The sequence below is a fragment of the Sceloporus occidentalis genome, unplaced genomic scaffold (genome assembly GCF_023333645.1).
Source record: "Sceloporus occidentalis isolate IW3139 unplaced genomic scaffold, rSceOcc1.0.p SCAF_9, whole genome shotgun sequence".
NCBI lineage: Eukaryota > Metazoa > Chordata > Lepidosauria > Squamata > Phrynosomatidae > Sceloporus > Sceloporus occidentalis.
Genome location: NW_028316989.1, coordinates 42,080,831 through 42,101,230, shown reverse-complemented (window position 1 = coordinate 42,101,230; position 20,400 = coordinate 42,080,831). Strand labels below are relative to the sequence as shown.

General features: G+C 41.5%; 2 protein-coding genes across 8 annotated transcripts in view; one reads left to right on the top strand and one right to left on the bottom strand.

Moving 5' to 3' along the window:
• The window catches only part of TICRR (TOPBP1 interacting checkpoint and replication regulator), a 29,717-nt gene extending 27,711 nt beyond the window's left edge, over window positions 1-2,006 (top strand). For both annotated transcript variants that reach the window (XM_089539094.1, XM_089539093.1), the window contains exons 22-23: window positions 471-590; window positions 1,250-2,006. In XM_089539094.1, coding sequence (XP_089395220.1) covers window positions 471-590; window positions 1,250-1,365 — 236 coding nt within the window. In that variant the 3' untranslated portion in view covers window positions 1,366-2,006. The remainder of the gene's footprint in view (window positions 1-470; window positions 591-1,249) is intronic.
• Window positions 2,007-2,008: 2 nt separating this feature from the next.
• KIF7 (kinesin family member 7) lies at window positions 2,009-20,398 on the bottom strand. Of its 6 annotated transcripts, none has more exons than XM_089539096.1 (19): window positions 20,287-20,398; window positions 18,426-18,822; window positions 16,789-16,989; window positions 15,131-15,548; window positions 13,064-13,601; window positions 12,169-12,315; window positions 11,615-11,812; window positions 10,971-11,152; window positions 10,061-10,170; window positions 8,188-8,331; window positions 7,474-7,676; window positions 7,163-7,360; window positions 6,607-6,732; window positions 6,181-6,357; window positions 5,219-5,434; window positions 4,415-4,621; window positions 3,917-4,115; window positions 3,653-3,805; window positions 2,009-2,696 (listed from the first exon to the last, which is right to left on the bottom strand). In XM_089539096.1, exons 2-19 carry the CDS (start codon window positions 18,751-18,753, stop codon window positions 2,317-2,319), a joined length of 4,125 nt encoding a protein of 1,374 aa, XP_089395222.1. In that variant the 5' UTR covers window positions 18,754-18,822; window positions 20,287-20,398; the 3' UTR covers window positions 2,009-2,316. The 6 variants fall into 6 exon arrangements, with proteins under 6 accessions (XP_089395222.1, XP_089395223.1, XP_089395224.1 ...); XM_089539097.1 differs by having other exon boundaries at window positions 12,169-12,309; XM_089539098.1 differs by having other exon boundaries at window positions 12,169-12,306.
• Window positions 20,399-20,400: the final 2 nt, after the last annotated feature.

Here is a 20,400-nt window from a genome sequence, read left to right as displayed (position 1 = left end):
AATTCAAGGGCTTTAGTTCTGCATAAATATGTATAGGATTGCTCTTAGTTTTTGGACAGCCTTATTTCGCTGTTTCAGTTAAATGATAAAGCATTAGATATGCATATGACACTTCCATAGAATTTCCTTCTTAGTCGCAGCACCTGTTATTTCGCTTATGTTAGATTTCCATTTCCATCATCTATAAATAATGGTTTGGTGATAAAACGCTATGTAAAGCCTATGGTGCTATATAAATAAACGTAATAATACTAATAATTGTAGTTCTTCATCTGAAGAACTACAATTTCTCTCCCACATCTCCACTTCATTTGATAAATGGATTGATTTTACAAGTTTGCTAGGAATCCACATGGTCATGCTCAAAGCTAAGAGAGATTTAAGAAGCCTGTTTAAGCACCAGTGCTCATTAAGTAGTGTTGCAATATGTCTTAATTTCTTTTTTCAGTCTCCTATTCTTACTTTCACAGCCTTGACTCCACCCAAGTCTTCAGGAAAGAGCACAATCTCTGTCAGTGGACTTCGGGCACTAACTCAGTCTCCACTTCTTTATCAAGGCCACGCCACTTCTCTGAAGAAATGCCCCACTGGTAAAAACAATTGCTGTTGTTTGTTATTTGCCATCAACTTGGCTTCAACATACAGTGGCCTTATGAATAAGAGACCCATGAAAGTCCTAGTCATCAACAGCCCAAACAAAAAGAAAAAAAAGTTGTCAAACTGTTCAAACATTCTTCATCTACCCCGATAAGTTGAATCTTTGCTAGTCTGTTGTATTACTCTTCCAGCAGGAAAACTAGTTTGTACTTGCTGTGGGTACAAGTGTTGCTTTCTGTGTCCTCAGGCAGGAAAACCATCATGGCACATGGCATAGGTTTTGCAGGTCACTAGATCACCTTTCTCACTGCCCATGCCACTTCCTCCAGCATAGATGGGAATTCTCTAGGCCACCCACTCCAATTCCCTTGCTAAATGCCCACACAAACCACCTGTTTACTGTCACTATTCAATGGCTGTGCTTCTAGCCGTCTCTTCCCAGTTGTAGTCATTTCCCCTTAAGTCACGCTGTCTGCTAAAACACATAAGCAACTTCCAGGCACTTGATGCAATAGCTGTTGCTGCATGGCTTTAAACTATTTGATTATTTCCCGATACTAGTTTTCTGTTTTGCGGAGGCAACCAGCTGCTTTCTGCCTGCCTTTCTGTTCTGTACTCTGACTAAGTTTTCATACATTGTTCCCCTTGACAGGAGATGACTCTGATGTGTTTGGAGGTGCAAATGAAGACTTATCTCCATTCCACAGTGCAAGCACCAGACAACATTTTATCACCAGGACCTACTCCCGGAAAAGACTGCTCACTTGAACTGTGGAACAAGATGCTGAGAACATTTGAACAAACTGGAAAAACTATTTTAGACTACTCTAAAGTCAAAACAAGGCTGTTATTGTTAGCCGCCACAGATCGTCTCTTCCTCATGAACTCAGAGCTAGTTTGTGCACAATTAGAAAGTTCTGCCTTCCAGACCAAGGAAAAGAGACATAGATCTGCAGTGCCAAAAGGCTGCTCTCAACACTGTAGATTTCTGAAAGAGAGAGTGGGGCCACCCCATGACCCTCTGCAGCAGACAAGTATGTAAACTATGGGGAACAAATAAGAAAACCACTTTTAAATGGCTTATGTAAAATAAATTAATACGTTCTGATAAGTTGCTTGTTTTTAATGGTATTGAAGCCCTGGCTACGTTCTAGGCACTCCTTGTTTTATGTGCTAACCAGGAAGTAATTTCACATCTTCTTTGCGTGTATTTTTCCTGTGTTTCATTGCAAACATGTTTTCAAAATCCACCCAAGGGCTGTGAGCCATTATCGCAAAACTCTATTGCTGTACTGCTACCAATGGATATTTATGAGTACCAGAAGATAAAGGATAAAAACTGTAGTGTGTTGGACACAGTGTAAGGGAATATAAAATAAGCTCACTTACAAAAGCTGTTCTGCTTTATTAGAAATTAACAGTATAAAAGGTAATTGAAAATATATATACAACAAACACTCCAAAGTCAAGGGGGAGGGGGTCTGAAAATAGACTCCCACTGTACATAAGTTCTTGAAACTTGCTTTCTTCTTTAGCAAAAAGAGGCAGATATTGGGGAGAGAAAAAGCCAAAACAGTTCCTAGAAAAGGCTTACTAACTTCAGGAAGACTTTAGGACCTTAGGTTAAGTAATCATGGGTGACTACATGTAGATAGGCTTGTCTAAATACATTATGTACATTTTCTCTCCCAAATTCTGAGCAAAAGCAGCTGTTTGTATTTAGAGTGGATTTTTTCTGACATCAATGATGTCACGAGAAGATAGCCCTGGCCTGTGAAGCTCCTTGTGGGATTTCAGAAGTGGAACTAGGCTTTGTGGTAGGGACACCTCCTTTGCCTGGCCTGCTCTAGGCAGGTAATCTGATGCTTTCTGTTGAAGGTCTTCCAGTACTAAGGAGTTGACACTAGACAGTGAAGAACGCCTCCAGGTGGGTGGTAACGGTGCATGAACCAAGTCCCTGAGTTCCTCCCCAGGTCTATGACTTTTCTCAGAAGCCTCCATCTGCAAACATGGCTCCGACATACCATTAATATTTATGTCATTGGCTATCCGAAGTGAATCATGTCTGTCCCCAGCTGGAAGTGCAATTCTTTCTGTACCTGTATGGGACGAATGGTATACATTAGTATGGTGCACATGTTCAAACACAGACAGAAGGGGAGGGTCTCAACCATAAAAACAAAGATGAAACTATTAACTATTAAGAAACTATTATTATTTATTTATTTTTTATTAATAAATAAAAAATAAATAAATAAACAATATAAGAAAGATGAGGTTTATAGACTATATGAAGAGCTTACACCCAGTGAAGAAACACAAAGGTAATACTATGTATCTAACAGGAAAATACCAAAATCTAAATGAACAGTGTAATAAAGAACAGAAATATGAAATAAATGAAATGAAGTGTTCATATAGACTGTAAACATGTTTGTTATTATATTCATCAATAGGTAAAAATTTTTGTGTTTTATACAAGTGTTCAAGCAGCCATTTGCACCATATAGGTTTTCAGTTTTACTGCTTAAATGATAACTTGAGATCAGGAAAGCAGCACACCTGAAAGAGCAATTTAAGTAAGGATCCTTAAAATCAGTTTAAGTTTAGCCCCCAATGATTACAAAATAAATAAATGGAAATGAAATACAGAGCAGAGTACAAAGTCTAGGTTGCACAAAACAGCTGGAGGACCAACGATTCTCCAATCAGAAGGTATTTTAGAAGGCAAGATCTCAAAGCTCTTTTCATATTTCCTCAATTTCTACAAGGCCTTTGCTTTATGCTCTTTTCTCAGTTATAATTAGTTTTAAGAAGCTCTAACTACCCAGCCTCATTTATTTGCCCCAACCTCCTTTTTGTGTCATTCACCAGTGTCTCTGCCCACTGTTAACAAATCTATTTTTCCTGTGTATTGCTAAATCATTATGGCCACAGCTATCCTACTTTGTCTTCCAAACACAGATTAAACCATGTGAACTGCTGTATAGAATAGTCACATATGAGCCCATTCTCAGCAGCAAAGATGAGGAAGGCAGAACAGCTAGAGACTTACCATCACATCTGCCTTGTCCCTGGGATTGGGTCATGCTCAGTTTCTGGGTCAGCTCTTGGTTTACCCATTTGTATTGGGCCAATTCCTTTTCCATTGCCTTGATCCTTCCTTGATACTGAAGCCTGCTGTTTGCCTGTCCTTCTTCCATGTGCTCTGTGAGAAGAGAAAATAAAATACATCATTCTAAGTTGGGAAAGTCTGTCCACATGAAACTTTAACAGAGGACAAATAGTTGGAACAGTAGGCCCGAACAACCTTTCTTACCCCGGCTCTGTTGGAGCAGAAGCTGAATGTTCTGCTCATGCTCTTTCTGCTGAAGGGTGAGCTGGCGGTCCATCTCTAAGCGCTGACGCTCCAGGGCTACTTCCAGCCAAAACACCATTTGCAGCTGTTCCTCCAGCTGCATTTCCAGTTCTGAAAAGGCAATGTGTTGTCTGTGCTGATCCTCCCGAAGAGTCACCACCTGGCCAAAAGAAAGGGAAAAGACCTTCTGCATGATCTCCCTGCTGCTAACACATCATCATCTCATACCAGCACTGAAGCAGTTTAAACAAATACCACCTACTGTCTCCCAAGAGTTCAGTTTGTTTATGTTCTCTAGGGAGTATAGTATGAGGGGCATTTTCACCATGGTTTTCGCTCTCCCTGGGGCAATTTAGGTCCAGGAGATGACTTCTTTCTCTCTCGATATTAAAATGGTCGTTCCAAGGCATAAAAACAGTTACAATGCTCTCAGAGCCCCAGAGGAGGTTTGTAACCCACCTTATCAAAATACTTGCAGAGCAGTGCCCGGGTCTCAGAGGAAGAGAGGTAGCTCAGTTTTGCCATGAGGTTCATCTCACACTGGGAAAGGAGGCTGGCAGAGGACCGTAGGACACGTTGCCTGCAAGTGATTGACTCATTTTTGTACTCTATGGCAGCATCAAGAGCCTCAATGGCTTCATCTAACTGGAAAAGAATCCGTTCTTCCTGCATGGAGGCCAAAAAAGAATACTGCTCAACTGTGTAGGTTTTAATTACTATTTCTGCTTGGTGAAGGGATTCTCAACCCACAATATTCAATAGTTGAGTATGCCTCCCATTTGGAATACATCCATTTTTTGTGAGACTAATCTCCACGTATACATGTTTAGGATTTCAAGTCTGGGTATATGTAAAACTGTTCCTGGATTGTAATGCTTCCCAGTTCATGTGGCAGAATATACACATCAATACTATTCTGTGAAAAAGAGTCCCTGGACTTAGAAAACTAGCAGGTGGAAGAGAACTGAACTACAATATTGTTTTGGTTTTGGTTTTTGGTGCAGCTTGGCATTCAACTGTGCAGTCCTTCATTAGCTTTCTGACTGATCCAGCCCATGTTCAAATTCGCTATGGGCTCAGCTCTCACTGTAAAGCACCTTCAAAAGTGTCATACTTTACTTAAAATCATGATTTGATATCAAGAGTCACTTTTCCTCTGCAGTTTTCCCAACACATTATAAAAACAATACAGAAAGAGCACTGGAATACTAGCTTCTAGTGTATCAGCTATGTCCAAAAGAAGAAAAGCTTTTGCCCACTAACCTCTGGAGAAAGCAAGGTGCCCTGGCGTAGCTTGTTGTCTATCTCCAGCCTTTGTTTGAGCAACTGATCCTTTTCTTGCCTCAAGTTGTTGATTTCCTGCCGGATCTGTTGCTGATCATGGGCACTGCTACGGCAAAGCTGCCCATTTTTTTGGCTAAGCTCTTTTTCCAGGTACTCCAACCGGCTTGACACTCGCAGTATGTCATCATTTAGGGCCTAAGACAAAGACAAACCACTTTGGCCTATTAACAGAAGAACCGTGGGTTCAAATGCCATGCTGAACTTGGGAAGAATGCAAGACCCTAAACTCCTCTATTCCAAAAATGTCCACCATTACTAAAAAAAACAATGTTTGTTGTAAATAACAAAGACACACTCCTGGAAACCTCCAGAAATGGGAAACATTTGCTAGAACAAAGCATGGACTGCTTTTCTAGCAGGAAGGGTGGCCAAAATTGGGTAATTTCCAGGTTTGCCCAGGGGGGGATCTTTTGGGCAAATGTGTTGCCCATCATAGGTGTGGGATGTGTGTCAAAACTGGTTCCCAGATCTACCAAAGTTGCCCAGCCTTGCACTATGCAAAGTGGCATGTTTTGCTGCTACCACCAGTAGAAGCAATCAATTAGTATTTACTAGCATGTCTGCTTGCTTACGGTGAATCACCATATTAAACATTACTCTCCAAACATGCCTTATACTAATACTTTCTACATCAAGGGTGGGCAAAGTGTGGCCCTCTAAATATTGCTGGACTGCAGTTCCTCACCACTGCTTAGGTCCAATGCGAGCTGCAGTCCAGGAACATCTGGAGTGCTGCATTTTGCCGAGTCCTGTTCTACATGAATGGATCAATTACTGTGATGTATATTCCCTCCTTGCTCGATGAAAGTGAGAATATTAGTAATACTTATTAGCACATAAAATTATAAAACAAAGTAAATGGCCTGCATACAAAAGCCCACCTGACTGGAACGCAATCTCTTATTTTCAAGGCCATTCTTCTCCTGAAGGAGAGCTTCCTTTTTCGCGACAATGGCTTCCCGTTTGGTCAGCTCATCTTCCAGTTCATCCAAGGCACGGCGCTGCTCAAGGATTTTATCCATCTCAAGGTCCAACCACTTCTTCTGCTCCTCAATTTTCTGGTTAAAGGCAGATTAGAGAGTTTGAATCACGTTTATGGATGAATTATTTGTCTCCTGTGTTAGCCATTCAAACAACATTGAACTCACAACCTTGTGGCTGCAGTATAGGCATTTAACCTAAACTTGTGGCTGCAGGACAGGCGTTTAGCCACTGCACCACCAGGGCTCCTTTCTCCTTATTTTTTTGAATGTTATCCAGATTTAGGGTATTTGAAGCTGGAAGGCAAAGGATGCACTGCCATTTACTTGCTGTTGCTCCAGACTGATCATGGAGTCGTTGCTCCCACTTCTACGCTTCCTCTGGAACGCTGCTATCTCCTCAGTCTTGATGCGAAGAATCTTCTGATGCTGTTCATGTTTTAGCTCCAACTCCTGGAGGAGCAGAGAAATATTACATGGATAAAATTATGTTTATTTAAAGGATTTTGGATATCATGCTTCTTGAGAGTACATACCTTTCTCCTCCCACTAAGCTTCATCCCACTCACACCATCTCTTCAATGTTTTAAAGGAATGTAGGCTAATATCGTAATCCATTTCTGTCAATAGGGAGACTTTTGGGGACCAGTGAGTCATCCCCCTTAGTGTGTCACCTGGTATGGCCCACCATTCCCTGCAACCCCCTGCTGACACCCCTGCTAAACTCACGACTTCTCCCCGATTCTTTGCTTAGCATAGCACAAAAATTACAGTACTAACAACAAGACGCAGATGAAAGGGCAAAGGAAGTTAGACTGAGAGTGGGGACAAGATGAACATTCAAGACACCAATTAAATTACTTTGAAACCCAAGTGCCTCTACCTTGACACGATGCTGCCCTTTGTGCATCTCTGTTTCCAGCCGCCGCTTCTGCTCCACCTCTTCCCGCAGCCTCCTCTGGAGTTGCCCCTGGTGTTGTCGCATCAGCTGCACATTTCTCTCTAGCTCTTGCAGCCGTTTCTCATTTTGAGCAGAGAGAGAGACCAACTTCTCAGTCGCTTGCTTCTTCTCTTGCAGAATCTATTTCAGGACAAAAGACTGAGGTCATCAGTCTGGATCCTGGACCTTTCCACTCAGCCTTCAAAAATCAAGATTTCTCCCAATGAGCTGCGGAAGTCATTTTCTGGGCTCACCTTCACTTTGCTCTGAGCAGCTGCCACTTTGCTACGATACTCCTGGAGCTTCCGCTTCTCTGCAGGATCTCGGGTATCCCTCCCCTCCAGTTCTTGAAGCTGCCTCTGACTATCATTTAGCTCTACTCGCACCTGTTCAGCCTCTTGCTCCAAATCATGGATCTTCTGGCAATATTGCTTATTCATGGTCTGAGCGTGTTTGCCTGAAAAACACAGACACCTACATCACTGTGGAAGGCTTTATGGAATAAGCAGCATCTGAATTATTTTTCTTCTTGTGATTAAAAAAAAAAAGTACAAAAATATCCCATGAGAGTTACACCATCCTTCTTCCATCAACAATTTTTTTTTAAATGGAAGAGGGTAATGAGGACTGAGAAACAAATGCTGATGGGCAATGTGGAACTACATAGATCTCTCTACAACTGGGATTGGTAGCTTCAGTAGGTCTAGGAACAATTCTGTACTTTGGGATACACTACAAGATACAGCCCACCACTGAACTTTGAAAGCAAATTTCTACAAGATATTAAAATCAAGCAAAATGCTTGCTTTAAATGGCTTTCCCCTAATTGCAGACATTCAGTTTCAGGGGCCCTTGGAAATCCCTAAGAACTGCTTTGACGGGATGAAAGCATCTCATGAGCAGCCTACAACTGCTCTAGAGCTATAAATCTATAGCGCCACTTCCTTATCAGTTATGCTGCTCCACACCTGTCTTGACAAGTTCCACAATCAGGTCTTCCTTCATGCGGATGTTGATAGCTAGCTCACGGATCTTCTGATGAGCCTGAAGTAGCCTCCACTCTGAATCCTTGCCTTCTCCAAGACTGCCCAGCTCTTGTCTCCTACAGTCTTCTACAATACAAAAAGGATATTTAAAAGTGTTCCAGGCAAGCTACTGTTCTCCGATGGAACCGAAGGCACTGAGGCAGTTCCAGCATGCATTCCACCATCAAGTCTTCTCCCATCTTAAAATACAACTGTGCTCCTTCCAAATATATGACAGCCTTCTTCAAACTGGTATCCTCCACATGTATTGGGCTCCCAGCAGCCATGCGGGTAGGAGCTGATGGAATTTACAGTACAATACATCTTAAGAGCACTGGATCAAGGAAGATTGCCACAATGCAATGCTCCATCTTGGCTGTATTTGTCAAAACCACAGAGCAGTATCCTGGACTTCAAGCTTGAGACACAATCTATAACCTAATAAATGCAATCTATAATCTATTCCTCATTAATAAGATACACACTTCTCCTTTTAATGCAAATGTTCAAGAGGGGTTACAGTAAGTATGGTGATGTAAGCTAATAGAGCTTCAAAGAACATCAGATGTGTCCAATAAAAACCTAGAGGTAAAAGTGGCAGAACCAGCCAAATAAAACAGTAATTAAAAAATAAATAAAATTAAGATGAAAAAAGAGGATAATTAGAAGCATAAAACAAAACAGTTGGCATATAAATGATAAAAAAGCATCAGATGACACATTTCTAAGAGACAGGACTCTGGATACTAATTGCAAAGAAAAATTAACACTGAACTTCCATGAATATTCCTTGATAGGAAAATGTCTTGCAAAGGGTTAAGCCACCCATATGTGTCTGGAAGCAGGGCTAAAGAAAACTTTCTGTCTCCATGAGTGGGAGAAACCTCTCCCAGTTCAATTCCTGCCCAACTCAAGAAATGAAGATTTTTCCAGGTGTTTGACCTTCCGGAACCTCATAGGTACATCCATTAACTACTAGCTCTTATTCTTCTAGCAAGTTCAACATATCTCTCTTTGCTTTTCACACACACAAACAACCAAATAGATAGAGCAGCAAAGAGGAGAATTATGGCACATTTTCAGGGCTGGAACAAGGCTGTCCACTGTCCACCCTCTGAATACTTTTTTCCCCAAGCAAGCCAGGCAGGTTCCTGAGAAAGAAGGTCCTTTAGATAAATAAACATGGTCCAGGTTTTCTAACACATGGGAGCTAAAAATCAGTGAATTTCACTGTAAACAAAATTGGGGACACTGAAGATTTTGGATGCAATTATGGCACAACCTTATACATTGAAGAAGTAAATGAATGGAGGAAAATCACAGTATCACAGATGAAATGCTGTGACAATGTAGCACCATTTGGCTCCTCAATCATTCTAGAAGCAGTTGGTGAAGTGTTAGGCTCTCTCACCTCGACTATGCCGAGGCATCCACCAAGAGAGGAGCAGTGTACATGTGCGTATATCTGCATGTCTATATGTACTTGGAGGAAAGAAACCTCTTTTAGGTGTATGCAATGATACATCACCCAACTACAGAAAAGATGTCTCAAGAGCAATATGCTGGGCAGAGATACAATGGAGGCTTTCAATTTTGGCAGACTTATTTTTTGTAGCTGCATTTTTAAAGCTATATTAAGTAGTTGTGTTTCTCACAAATGTCACCTTTATTTCCCTTTGCTCAACAATCAAGAGTTGCTTGGGTTTCTATTATTATTGTCCTGGAATTCTGAAAGGGACATAAGGCTCTCTGAAAATCTTTATGGGAACATGTTTTCCTCAAGCCTTTGATGAAAAGCACAGGAGTCTTGACCTACCTCTTGGTAGTTCTAGAGGCTCCTGCTGGATGAGTGCCAGGTTGCTTTTGCTCCATTTTCTACTCTTTTTGTTAGAGACATCCTCCTTTCTCCAGCTGTAGACCCCATTTCTAGAATGGACCAAAATGTTCACTTTAAAAAGACCAGACATCAATCAGTTAGAAAATAAGATGATGCAGCTCATTCAGTGCTTGTGGGAATTGACTAAAGATGAACAACAGAAAAGGACCCTTGAACATTATATTCAGAAGGCTTGTACAATGAATGTGGTGATGAAGGATGGAGGCACAATTCCTGTGAATTTAGCCCAAAGTAAGGCTAAAGTGAACTTTCTTTTCATTCCATTAAGCTCATCACTTAATATAAGAGATGAAGCAACATACAATGAATAGCACAGAAGTTTTCTTGTATACTACTATGTCCTCTGTGTCAGAGGTGAGTTTCCACTTCCTCATCTACACTAGTCTCATCACATCTACGTGTCTGTCCAGCCAACCACATTCCCCTATACTGTGAAGTACAGTTCGTTGATAATATTTACTCCCACTTTTGCTCCCAGACTACCAGAAAGCAAACAAGTTGTCTTGGTTCCAGACATTCCAGTTCTGGCCACTATTACAAGGAAGATGCTAGATGGCAGAAATGTAAGATGCTTTTATCATAAGTGACCAGGAGTCAAAGATATGGAGCAGGAGGATCATCCCCCTGGAATTACAAAGACATGATTCATATATGAAGTGGCCATATACTAAATCAGACTGGTAATAAATATCATGAGGAACTCTTAGGATAAAGTCTTTCCCAGCATGGCCAAGAACCTTTAACCAAGGGCAAGAGAGAAGACTGAACCTGGAACATGATGCCTAAAAGGAAGGGGATCTTTCATTCTTATCCCAGCCTCTTAATTCACCTGCAGCACTGAAGGGACTGCTTCTCACACTTTTCCTCCTCCTCAACAGATGGTTCTATCAGCTGCTCTGGAGCCTTTTCTAGCTTCAGTTTGCTAGTCTCTAAGCTGCACACCAAGCCTTGAGCGCGACTTTGATAGTACTCCAACAAGTCCTTCCCTTTGTGAACTGTGGCAGCACAGAGCTATTTGAAAGAAGAAAAGGAAATTTACATGTCAAAGACCACAGGTGAACCAAAGTTTTGGCTGAATCTTGAAATTTCATGTCCTCTGAAAGGTAAGCAGTTTTTATCACTATCTTTCCCTGACAACCCATACCTGGACGTGTGACTATCATAATCTGTTTTCTTTTATGCAGAGCTATGGAGTCAAGAGTTACAGTCAGAAACAATTTTGGGGAGTTGGTAGAACACAATTCTAGGTTCGAAAATAAAAACTTATTAATAGTAAATATATAATTATATTGTAAATATAATTAGCACACAAAACAGAAGCACTTTTTTTTAAAGAGATAAAGAAAATACAGCTCCCTGCCACCTCCGGTTTACTTAAGCTATTGAAAACAATGGGGGTGCAGTGGGGGGAATAAGAAGGCCAATCTCAGAAAAAGAAAACTCTCAAAGACAGACACAGGAAAACTGACAAACCTTGCTGTGGTTATTATGTGCAAGCCTAAAGCATTGGTGGGACCGAGCAGGATCCACAGGGGCTGTATGAGGCCTTTGGCCAAGCTGCACCAGGAAAACATTCTGCAACAATTCAGGCACACCCGCGTGTGGCATCTCCATCTGCAGACACTTACGTAGTTCACAAATGACATCTTCTTGTTCCTGCAACTTAGCACTCTGGGGTAAAAATCAAGATGGATACGATTGTAGAAGCCTGGTCCTCTTGTAAACTTATTGCTGATTTTTCTGGTACCCACCCCAGTACTATGTTGGGCAAGAACATCAATTCCACAGTTGTGGCAAGCCAAGACAAAACCTTAATATGTTGGACAAGCTAAATTATGTTTCTCATGACAAATTATGAACCATGGAGTCAAATTCAAAAAATGGGCAATTTCTACTCCTGATGCAACAGTGGAATAAGGAAAATAAATTAAAACCAAAAGAAGTAACAGAATCTACAGTTCCTTTCTCTGAAGATTAATAGACAGTGTGACAATGAGAGAAAGTCTGTCAATATGCATAGGTGGTACCTGCTGTTTATACTGCTCCATGGCATCCTCAAGGGCAGCCAAGAAATCCTGATTCTCTTCCTCTAAACGCTCCACTTGCCTCTCCAACCTCAGCACTTGCTCTTCTCGTACTGAGTCAGGCACTTTTATGTGATCTCCCTGCTCCTGCTAAAAAGAAGGGAGAGGATGAGCTTCTTGTATGCCTGTCCAAATGCAATTTTTGCTTTTCTCCACATAAGAACAAAGGGAAACAGTATACCCTTTTGATCCTAGCCATGACACTTTGCATAGCTACTAGCAGTCCATGCTCAGCCATGCAGGAACTCACAACCAAAGCACCCCCAACCAGCCTCTGTTTAAAAACTTCTAAAGGAGACTCCTCCACACTCCAAGGGAGTGTGTTCCACTGTCAAACAGCTCTTACTGTCAAGAGGTTCCTCCTAAATCCAATGTATTTAAGGGATCAACTTTCCACAGTTTAAGCAAGCTGCTTCTCTGCCCGCAAAAGGTAGGGCCTTCATTTGCTTTATGTTTCTATAACCCTGGGATAAACCCACTATGGCAAATAGCGAAACTACACATAATTAGTGTCCTTGAAATACACTGGGAACGATATATCAGGGATTGAATGTTACTACAGCCACAGATGCCAGATGCAGATGGACTGAACCTGAGGTCTTTTGCATCTACCACCGGTAAGTTATGTTCCCCGCTGTCTTTATCAACAAAACTTTCAAGAGTTTGTTCTCATTCTTCTATAACTGACTGCATAAAAAAACCCTAATCATAGGAGCAGTGGATAACCTCTCAATAAAAATCTCATTGACAGATGTTTCCTGACAAAGACCCTGAGGTGCAAATGCTTGCTCTAAGAAGAATCCCCAACTCCTGCAAGGAAACAACCCTTTTCTAATACCTGAGGCTTGGTCAACTTGGAACTTAGCACTTTGTGCTTCTGATCTTCTGTTGAAGTGCTTTCAATGCCACTATCTAACCCAGAAGCTGAGCTCAGTTCACTCCTCTCACTTTCCACAGCACATAACCACTCTTTCACCCGCAGGATCTGATCCACAGTCAAGTTGCCTTCCCCTTGCAATTCCATCAAGAGCTGGTATGCAGCATCAGTACAAGTCCTATAGCGACTGCATTCAGCATGCAAGCGAGCAGCACTATCTTGCCAGTTCTGCTTGACTGCACCATCAGATCGGTTGATAATCCGGGTCTCAGAACGGTGCCGCTGTTCTAGTGCTCTCTGCAGGCTCTTTATCCGCAGCTGAAGCTCCTCCACTTGCTCTGTCTCTTTACGGCAGTTCACCACTGCCCTGTTCTTGATATTCTGAGCACGGTTGGCATAATTCAGTGTGTTCAAGCTCTCGTCAAAGTCACAGGAAGAAGGACTAATGCAGGCAATCATTAAAGTCTTAGCATTACCACCTAGTGAATCTTTCAGGATCCTAAGAAATACCAAGATGAAAAAACTGTCACATGGCTTCACTAGCAGGGATAAATAGTAAATATAATGAATTGATACATTGGATACTTTAGAGGCATTCTTGACTGTGGGAGAGGAGGACATACAACAATGGATAAAGTCTCATGGTCTACCTAGGCCAGGCAGAGGTTACATGATGCTTAGATTTTTTTTCCCTCTCCAAATATTGTAAGGATACACAGCCCCTTCCACTAGTTATCTTACAGCCAGCACAGAGTCGAAAAATAGGAGTGGAAGCAAGAAAGGAAAAGAGACTCCCAACATATCCTAGGGGTGGGAAGGTGACTATACCCTAACTGGAAATGACCCACACCAGCAATTGAGGCGGGTCAGAACAGTATTCACCACCTTTACTGAGTAGTCATGGTTGGTTAACATGTTCTGCTCAATCTCCAGGTGTGGTGTTTAAGCTGGTTAGGGTGATGAACCTGGTCCTGCATCAGCATCTCTTGGCGGACTAGTAGGGGCATGGAACCTAACAATAAGTGCACCGTTTTGGAAAAATAGTCCATACTGTTGTCACTAAGATCATGTTTGTCTTTTCCCTCCAAATCTTCCTTATTACCTTGGATGGTATTGCCAGGGGAGGGAAGGCACAAAGAAGCCCCAGTGACCATGGTAGAAAAAGAGCATCCATGCCTTCAGCTCCTTCTGACTGGCTATCAACCTCTTCACCTTGAAATTTACTGGAGAAGCAAAGGTGAATCTTTTTATAATCATCTGGAAAACATCAAGGTGCAGGGGCTACTCCAGCTAACATGTCCTATTCTGAGTAAGGCAGGAACAAGACTGGCTTTCTAGGTTTAGCTACCCCTAGCTGGGGATGTGTAGTGCTCAGAGGAATATACTAACAAATAAACACACTGTCAAGCAGATTTCTATTTTAAAAACCTTTTGTTTCTCAATTACAAGCACAAGTGATGATGACAAAATGTGGTAGGTTGTCCTGGCCAATGGTCTCATGTAGATTCTTTAGTGAAATAACATATAAAACTGGTGGAGCTTGGACTAATTAGCCCTTGCAATCCCTTCCAAACCTATGATTCTTATGAAAATCCTTCCCATATAGCAACAAAAGTTTTTACTTTTACTGGGCGGGCAACTATCACTAAAAGAGAGACAAACTCAAATGGCCCACAGGCAATTTTAGTGTCACCAAAAGCACATGGATGCTCTTGACTTTGAACAACAGTCTGCCTGAAAAGCAACCTTCCGAATCAACAAATATGCAGCAAATCAGGAGTACAGAAAGGGATCAAGAAATCAGTGTTAGTGAGACCAACCACTCTCACTGGCCAAACAAGGCAATGAAAACATGAACAAAATTGCTCAAGTGAGAAAATGTGCCCTAGTTCAAGCTTTTGAGTCCCTATATTGGGAGAAAAGCAGGATACAAATAATAATAATAATAATAATAATAATAATAATAATTATTATTATTATTATTATTATTATTATTATTATTATTATTGGACAATAAAAAAGACTAACCTGGTAATTTTGGAATCCCGGTAAGGAATGTGACTGCCTTTCCTGCGAGGGTCACCCAATGCGCTGATTACGTTACCCAATGACAGCAGTCCACTATTGATCTGGATGCTTTCCTTGAGTCTCTCCCCAGTGTTCCCTGTCTTCACCACTCGTTCAGAGCCTGCTAGATCAACAAAGTGAAATTTGGAGGCAAGAACCTGGCCAGAAGCTGGAACTAAGACCTTTTCTTGAAGGGTGGGGTGAGTGAGGCGCCCAACACTACGCCGCTGCTCCATTGTCACAGTGAAGATGGAGTGTGAGCGACTTGACTTTTTGTTGATGTGGGTGGGCCCTGTATGCTTGGCCATATTCCCCATTTCCAGAAGGCTCAGAACTTCATCCAACCCCTCCACTTCAATTTCCTTCACCCCATGCAGCACTGTAACAGAAGCACAAAGATTGCTAAGGAACAGCTTGCACTCAAAACAGTTTCATAAAATGATCAGGGAGCAGCACAAGGTCTCGGAGACATGGTATCAAAAATCTATCTTTGCCACTCATTTAGTCTTAAGCAAATAAGATTCACATCCTTGACCCTTAAAAGCACCAGATCCTGTCTGGTCTTGGAAGGTAAGCAGGGTCAGCCCTTGTTAGTACTTGGATGGTGCTAGAGGATATATTTCAGAGCAAGGAACTGGTAAAACCACCTCTGAGTCTTCTTTGCCTAAGAAACCCCCATGAAATTTATGAGGTCACCATAAGTTTCCAGGTGACTTGAAGGTACACATGAGCACACACACATAATTTGGGAACAGCAGGAATCTAACTCATGAGTTTCTTTAAAAGGTGCAGTAAAGTACAAGAAATCTGCAAATGAATGGTGAACTGTGGTGAAACTCCATCATTAATGGCAAGAATATCTTCCCAGTTTCTCAGCTTAAATACAAATAGTAGAATCTCACATTAGATGTTATTCTGTTTTTCCTCCGGGGGGTTTTTAGTGTCAAATTGCACCTTCCATATATATAGGATCATCTTTATACCTTTTTCAGGACTCTGTTCCTGGGCCTTTCAATTTCCTACACACAGATATTTTAATTGTTTTTTTTCTCCTGGTGTAGAGATGGAGGGAACTATTAAACATATAGGAAGAAAAACATTAGCTTCCAATGTCAGTAGAAGGTCATATTGAGCCTTTGAACAATGTCTGCACAAAAATCATTTGCTGGATTTTCCAGTTCCCAGATTTGATTTGGGATGTATCTAAAGTACATATTAACGGTGGACCATTCCAAGCCAATGCTAAAGCTGCTTTCACAATTCAGAATTAATCAGATAAATCACTTGGTAAGCCAAATCAAGTCGTTTCATGAAGGGTATACACACCCTGACTTTTAATATTTAACACCAACTTATTAGGTTGGCCACCTGCAACTGGGTTATCTTTGGATAATAAGCCAATTCTGGCTCACTTTTCACAACCAGTGGATTCATGCATGCTACCCAGTTACCTATGTTTGACTCTTCCAGCCAGCAGGAGTAGATAAACTAATCAGAAACCAACTAGGAAGCAAAAGCTTCCTGGTACATCTGAACCCATACTCCTGATTTGTTCCTTCCCAGACTATGAAGCTAAAAAATTATGGAAATGAGAGAAAGGCTAGATGCTTTTCTTTTACCAATATTGCCTTTGTCATCTTCCCGAATCTGTATGTCTTTGCTGGATGTCTCCACCTGCAGCAGGTCTCGGAACTCTTCCTTGTAGACTTCCAGATAAGAGACGCGGACCGTATAGTCAAGCAAGTCATTTTCATCAATGAGTTTGAAGGCTTCAGCCATGGCTCTTGGAATTATGCCCTGTTCATCTTCACTGATGGATGCTGAAAGGAAGGAAGGAAAACACCAATTACAAGATTCAGGAAGATTCAATTTTAATACTGGAAAGAGATTATGATATAGGGGAGTTGTTTATATTTAACAGAATTGACTGAAGAGTCAACTTTGTTGAAGTTTCTACACAAATTTGAAATCGAAAGGTTAAAACATGTTCCATAGATTTAGGGGATCTTTCCATCACTCCTGGATGTACTGGATAAACCAAAATGAGTCACATCCCAGCATGGTTGAACAAACACTATTGTGAAGCCCTCAGCTATCTCAAGAAAGGAACTGAAAAAATGATCCCCTCCTGATCCAAGACTGTATAGAAGTCTTGCAAAAGAAAGTCAAGAAATGTAAATAGTTGGGAAAGTATTTGACTAATTCAATCCACGGTCCAAAACACACTGCAGAAATAATCCAGTTTGAGATGGCTTGTGTTTTGTGTTTAGTAACACAAGGACTTGAGGGAAAGGAAAGGACTGACTTCCCAAAGTATACCCCTCTTTTCTTTAGTTGCCTGGGACAAGATAATCTATTACCACAAGCTTTTGGGAAGCCTAAGGAACAGATGATTTTCACAAGACATTTGAAATGGCTTCACAGTGTTTGAGAAATTTTCCTTTCACTTCCTTATATTCCAACCCTGATTCAGAATTAAATGACCCATACTGGTAAAAGACATTCCACATACGTTTGGAGGCACAGAGGTCCTTTTATTGTTTACAGATTTTCAGATTCTTCTTGTTACTCTGTCAAACCAATATGCATATTGACTATGTTAATAATATATCATTTACAATTTAAAAATTTAACATTTTCTTAAAACGCAGGGAAAACATGTTTGTTTTGTGAATGTTGGCTTGATCTTCCAACAAGAAGCATTTCAATAACTTCAAAGCAGAAACATTTTGTCTCTCTGAACCCAACCCAATGTCTGGATTTAACTATCCTAATTTGCTATTAAAGTTAAGAAGATTACATACACACTGATGCTTTTGAAGGAGTGAGAATTCAGACCATCATATACCATATATACTCAACTATAAGTCAAACCTCATAGATTGAGAGTAGGTTTGGGGGCCAACATTATGGGTTTTGATATGGCCCTTGGATAAGTCGAAGGTAAAACTCTTAGGGTCGTGCAGCAAAGGATGAAGCAAAGGAAAACAATGCCAAAGATCTACAAAATTATGGCAGGCATAACTGTTTTGGCTCAGACTAAAGGCTGGATGGAAGAGAGAGTGCTTCTAGGACAGATTCCACTCCTACCTTTCACCAGGAATGGTCCCCTTTTTAATAAGAGTTAAAGTGTAGTATTTTTTGAACATTGACCCATAGATAAGTTGATCTAGATTTTTGGGATCAATTTTTTGTACTAAAATTTCTAGATGTATACACAAGTATATAGTAAATATAAGAGGTAGGAGGAACTCACAGACGCTTGCTTCTCCAATGGTGTAGGTCTTGCCTGAGCCTGTCTGTCCATAGGCAAACACAGTAACATTGAAGCCTTCAAAAAAGGCCTCTACTAGTGGTTGCACACAAGCAGCATACACAGACTCCTGGTCTGAAGATTCAGTGAAGACGGTGTCAAAATGGAAATGGCGGTTGTGTCCTAGAGTCACTTCATTAGCCTCTGGGTCCCCTCTTAAACAAGTCTGGTGCCCATGTAGTCGCTCCTTGGGCAGCAAAGGTCGAATGCGCACGGCCACCTTGACAGGAGTCTCCTCCACAGATGGCTGGGACTTGGCTTTCTGACCCATGGTTTAAAGAGAAACACAGCTTGAAGCATCAGGACAGCTATAAACCAAGCAAGGTTGCCATTTCTCTGCCTGTTATGGTATGGAAAAAGGAAAGGCCATGTTAGAATAGGTAATATAATCTCACTATACATAAACACACAGAGGAAAGCCAACTTGAATCAAAGAGCAAAACAGTCAAAGCCAGACTGGCCACATTTGTATGTTAACATTAAGCCATGTGAACACAGTTTATTACTTTAGCCACAAATTATCATTCAAATGGTTGAAACACATTGCAACAAATCGCAATTTGCTTTTCCCCATTTCTGATCTGTTTTCCTATTCCGAGAAGAGTAACTGGGAAAACAAACCAGGGACAAATTGTTTTTGCTACTTCAGATGTTTACAGCAAATCATTGTTTGAACATGTTAGTTTGTAACTCAGCAACAAACCAGAGCATCTACTCATAGTGTGCAGATAGCTAATAAAGCATGGTTTGTTTGAAAGACAGGTTCAAAACCAAAAACAAGCCAGAATCCAACAAATGGCAACTTGGCTTACTGTTAGGCATGAACTCAAACATCACATTTTTATTTATGGGATTTGATCTCCGCTAATAATTCTGTGATAAGTAACTCCTGTTGCATTACGCAAAGGCAATAACTATATGGCAGGGGGTGGAAGAAGACAAGTAGTATGAATATCTGAATGCATAAGCAGAAAGAGCACCAGTCCTGTTGATTTCATTATGATATCTAATACTTGCCCATAGGGAATCATTGGAGAATATTTCCCCATATCATTGGAGAATACTGTACTTGCCAATAGAGAATCATAGCAGAAAACCTGCCTATTGAGAACCACTGGAGAATACTTGCCCATAGGGAATCATTGGCGAATGATTGCTCATAGAGAATTATTGCAGGATACTTGCCCATAGGGAATCATAGAATACTTGCCCAAAGTTTCCCCATATTCTCCTATTCTCCAACCCTTTGCCATGCAGGAACTCTGCCTAGAATCGCATTGGCCTTTTTAGCTGCTGCATCACACCACTGTTCAACAACCGGTGGCCTCCTAGGACTCCCAAATCCTTTTCTGTCCCCCATTTTATAATCTGTGCATTTCATATTCTATGCCTAAATGCAATAGCTGGGAAAGGAGTCCTTTACAATTGGGGTGAGCAACAAAGAGGGGAGGGCAGAGATCAGTCTCCTCCAAATCCAGCCCCCTTGAAAGGGTTAGAGAAAAGGCTGCATCCACACTGGGGAGATAACTCGGTTTGGTAGCGCTTTAACTTGTTGTCTGGCTCTTTGCTATGGAATTCTGGGAGTTGGAGTTTGTTGTGGGGCCCCACAACAAACTCCAACTCCCAGAATTCCATAGCCTTGAACCAGACAAGCTAAAGCGCTACCAAACCGGGTTATCTCCCCAGATGCAACCTAGGACTCCAGGCTCAGAGGGCATGGTTGCCAGCCCTCTGCATATGCTCAGAGGCACTCTCCCCCAGCCATGGCTGAGGGGCTGCTTTGGGTTTTGGGTTTGAATCTCACCTCCTTCTGCCTGAAGCCCTGCTGCCTCTGGGGCTGGAAAATGGCGTCGAGGGGGAAACAACTCCGCCTTCCCTCCCCCTCTGTCCTGCCTCCCAAAATGGAGGAGGAAGGAGG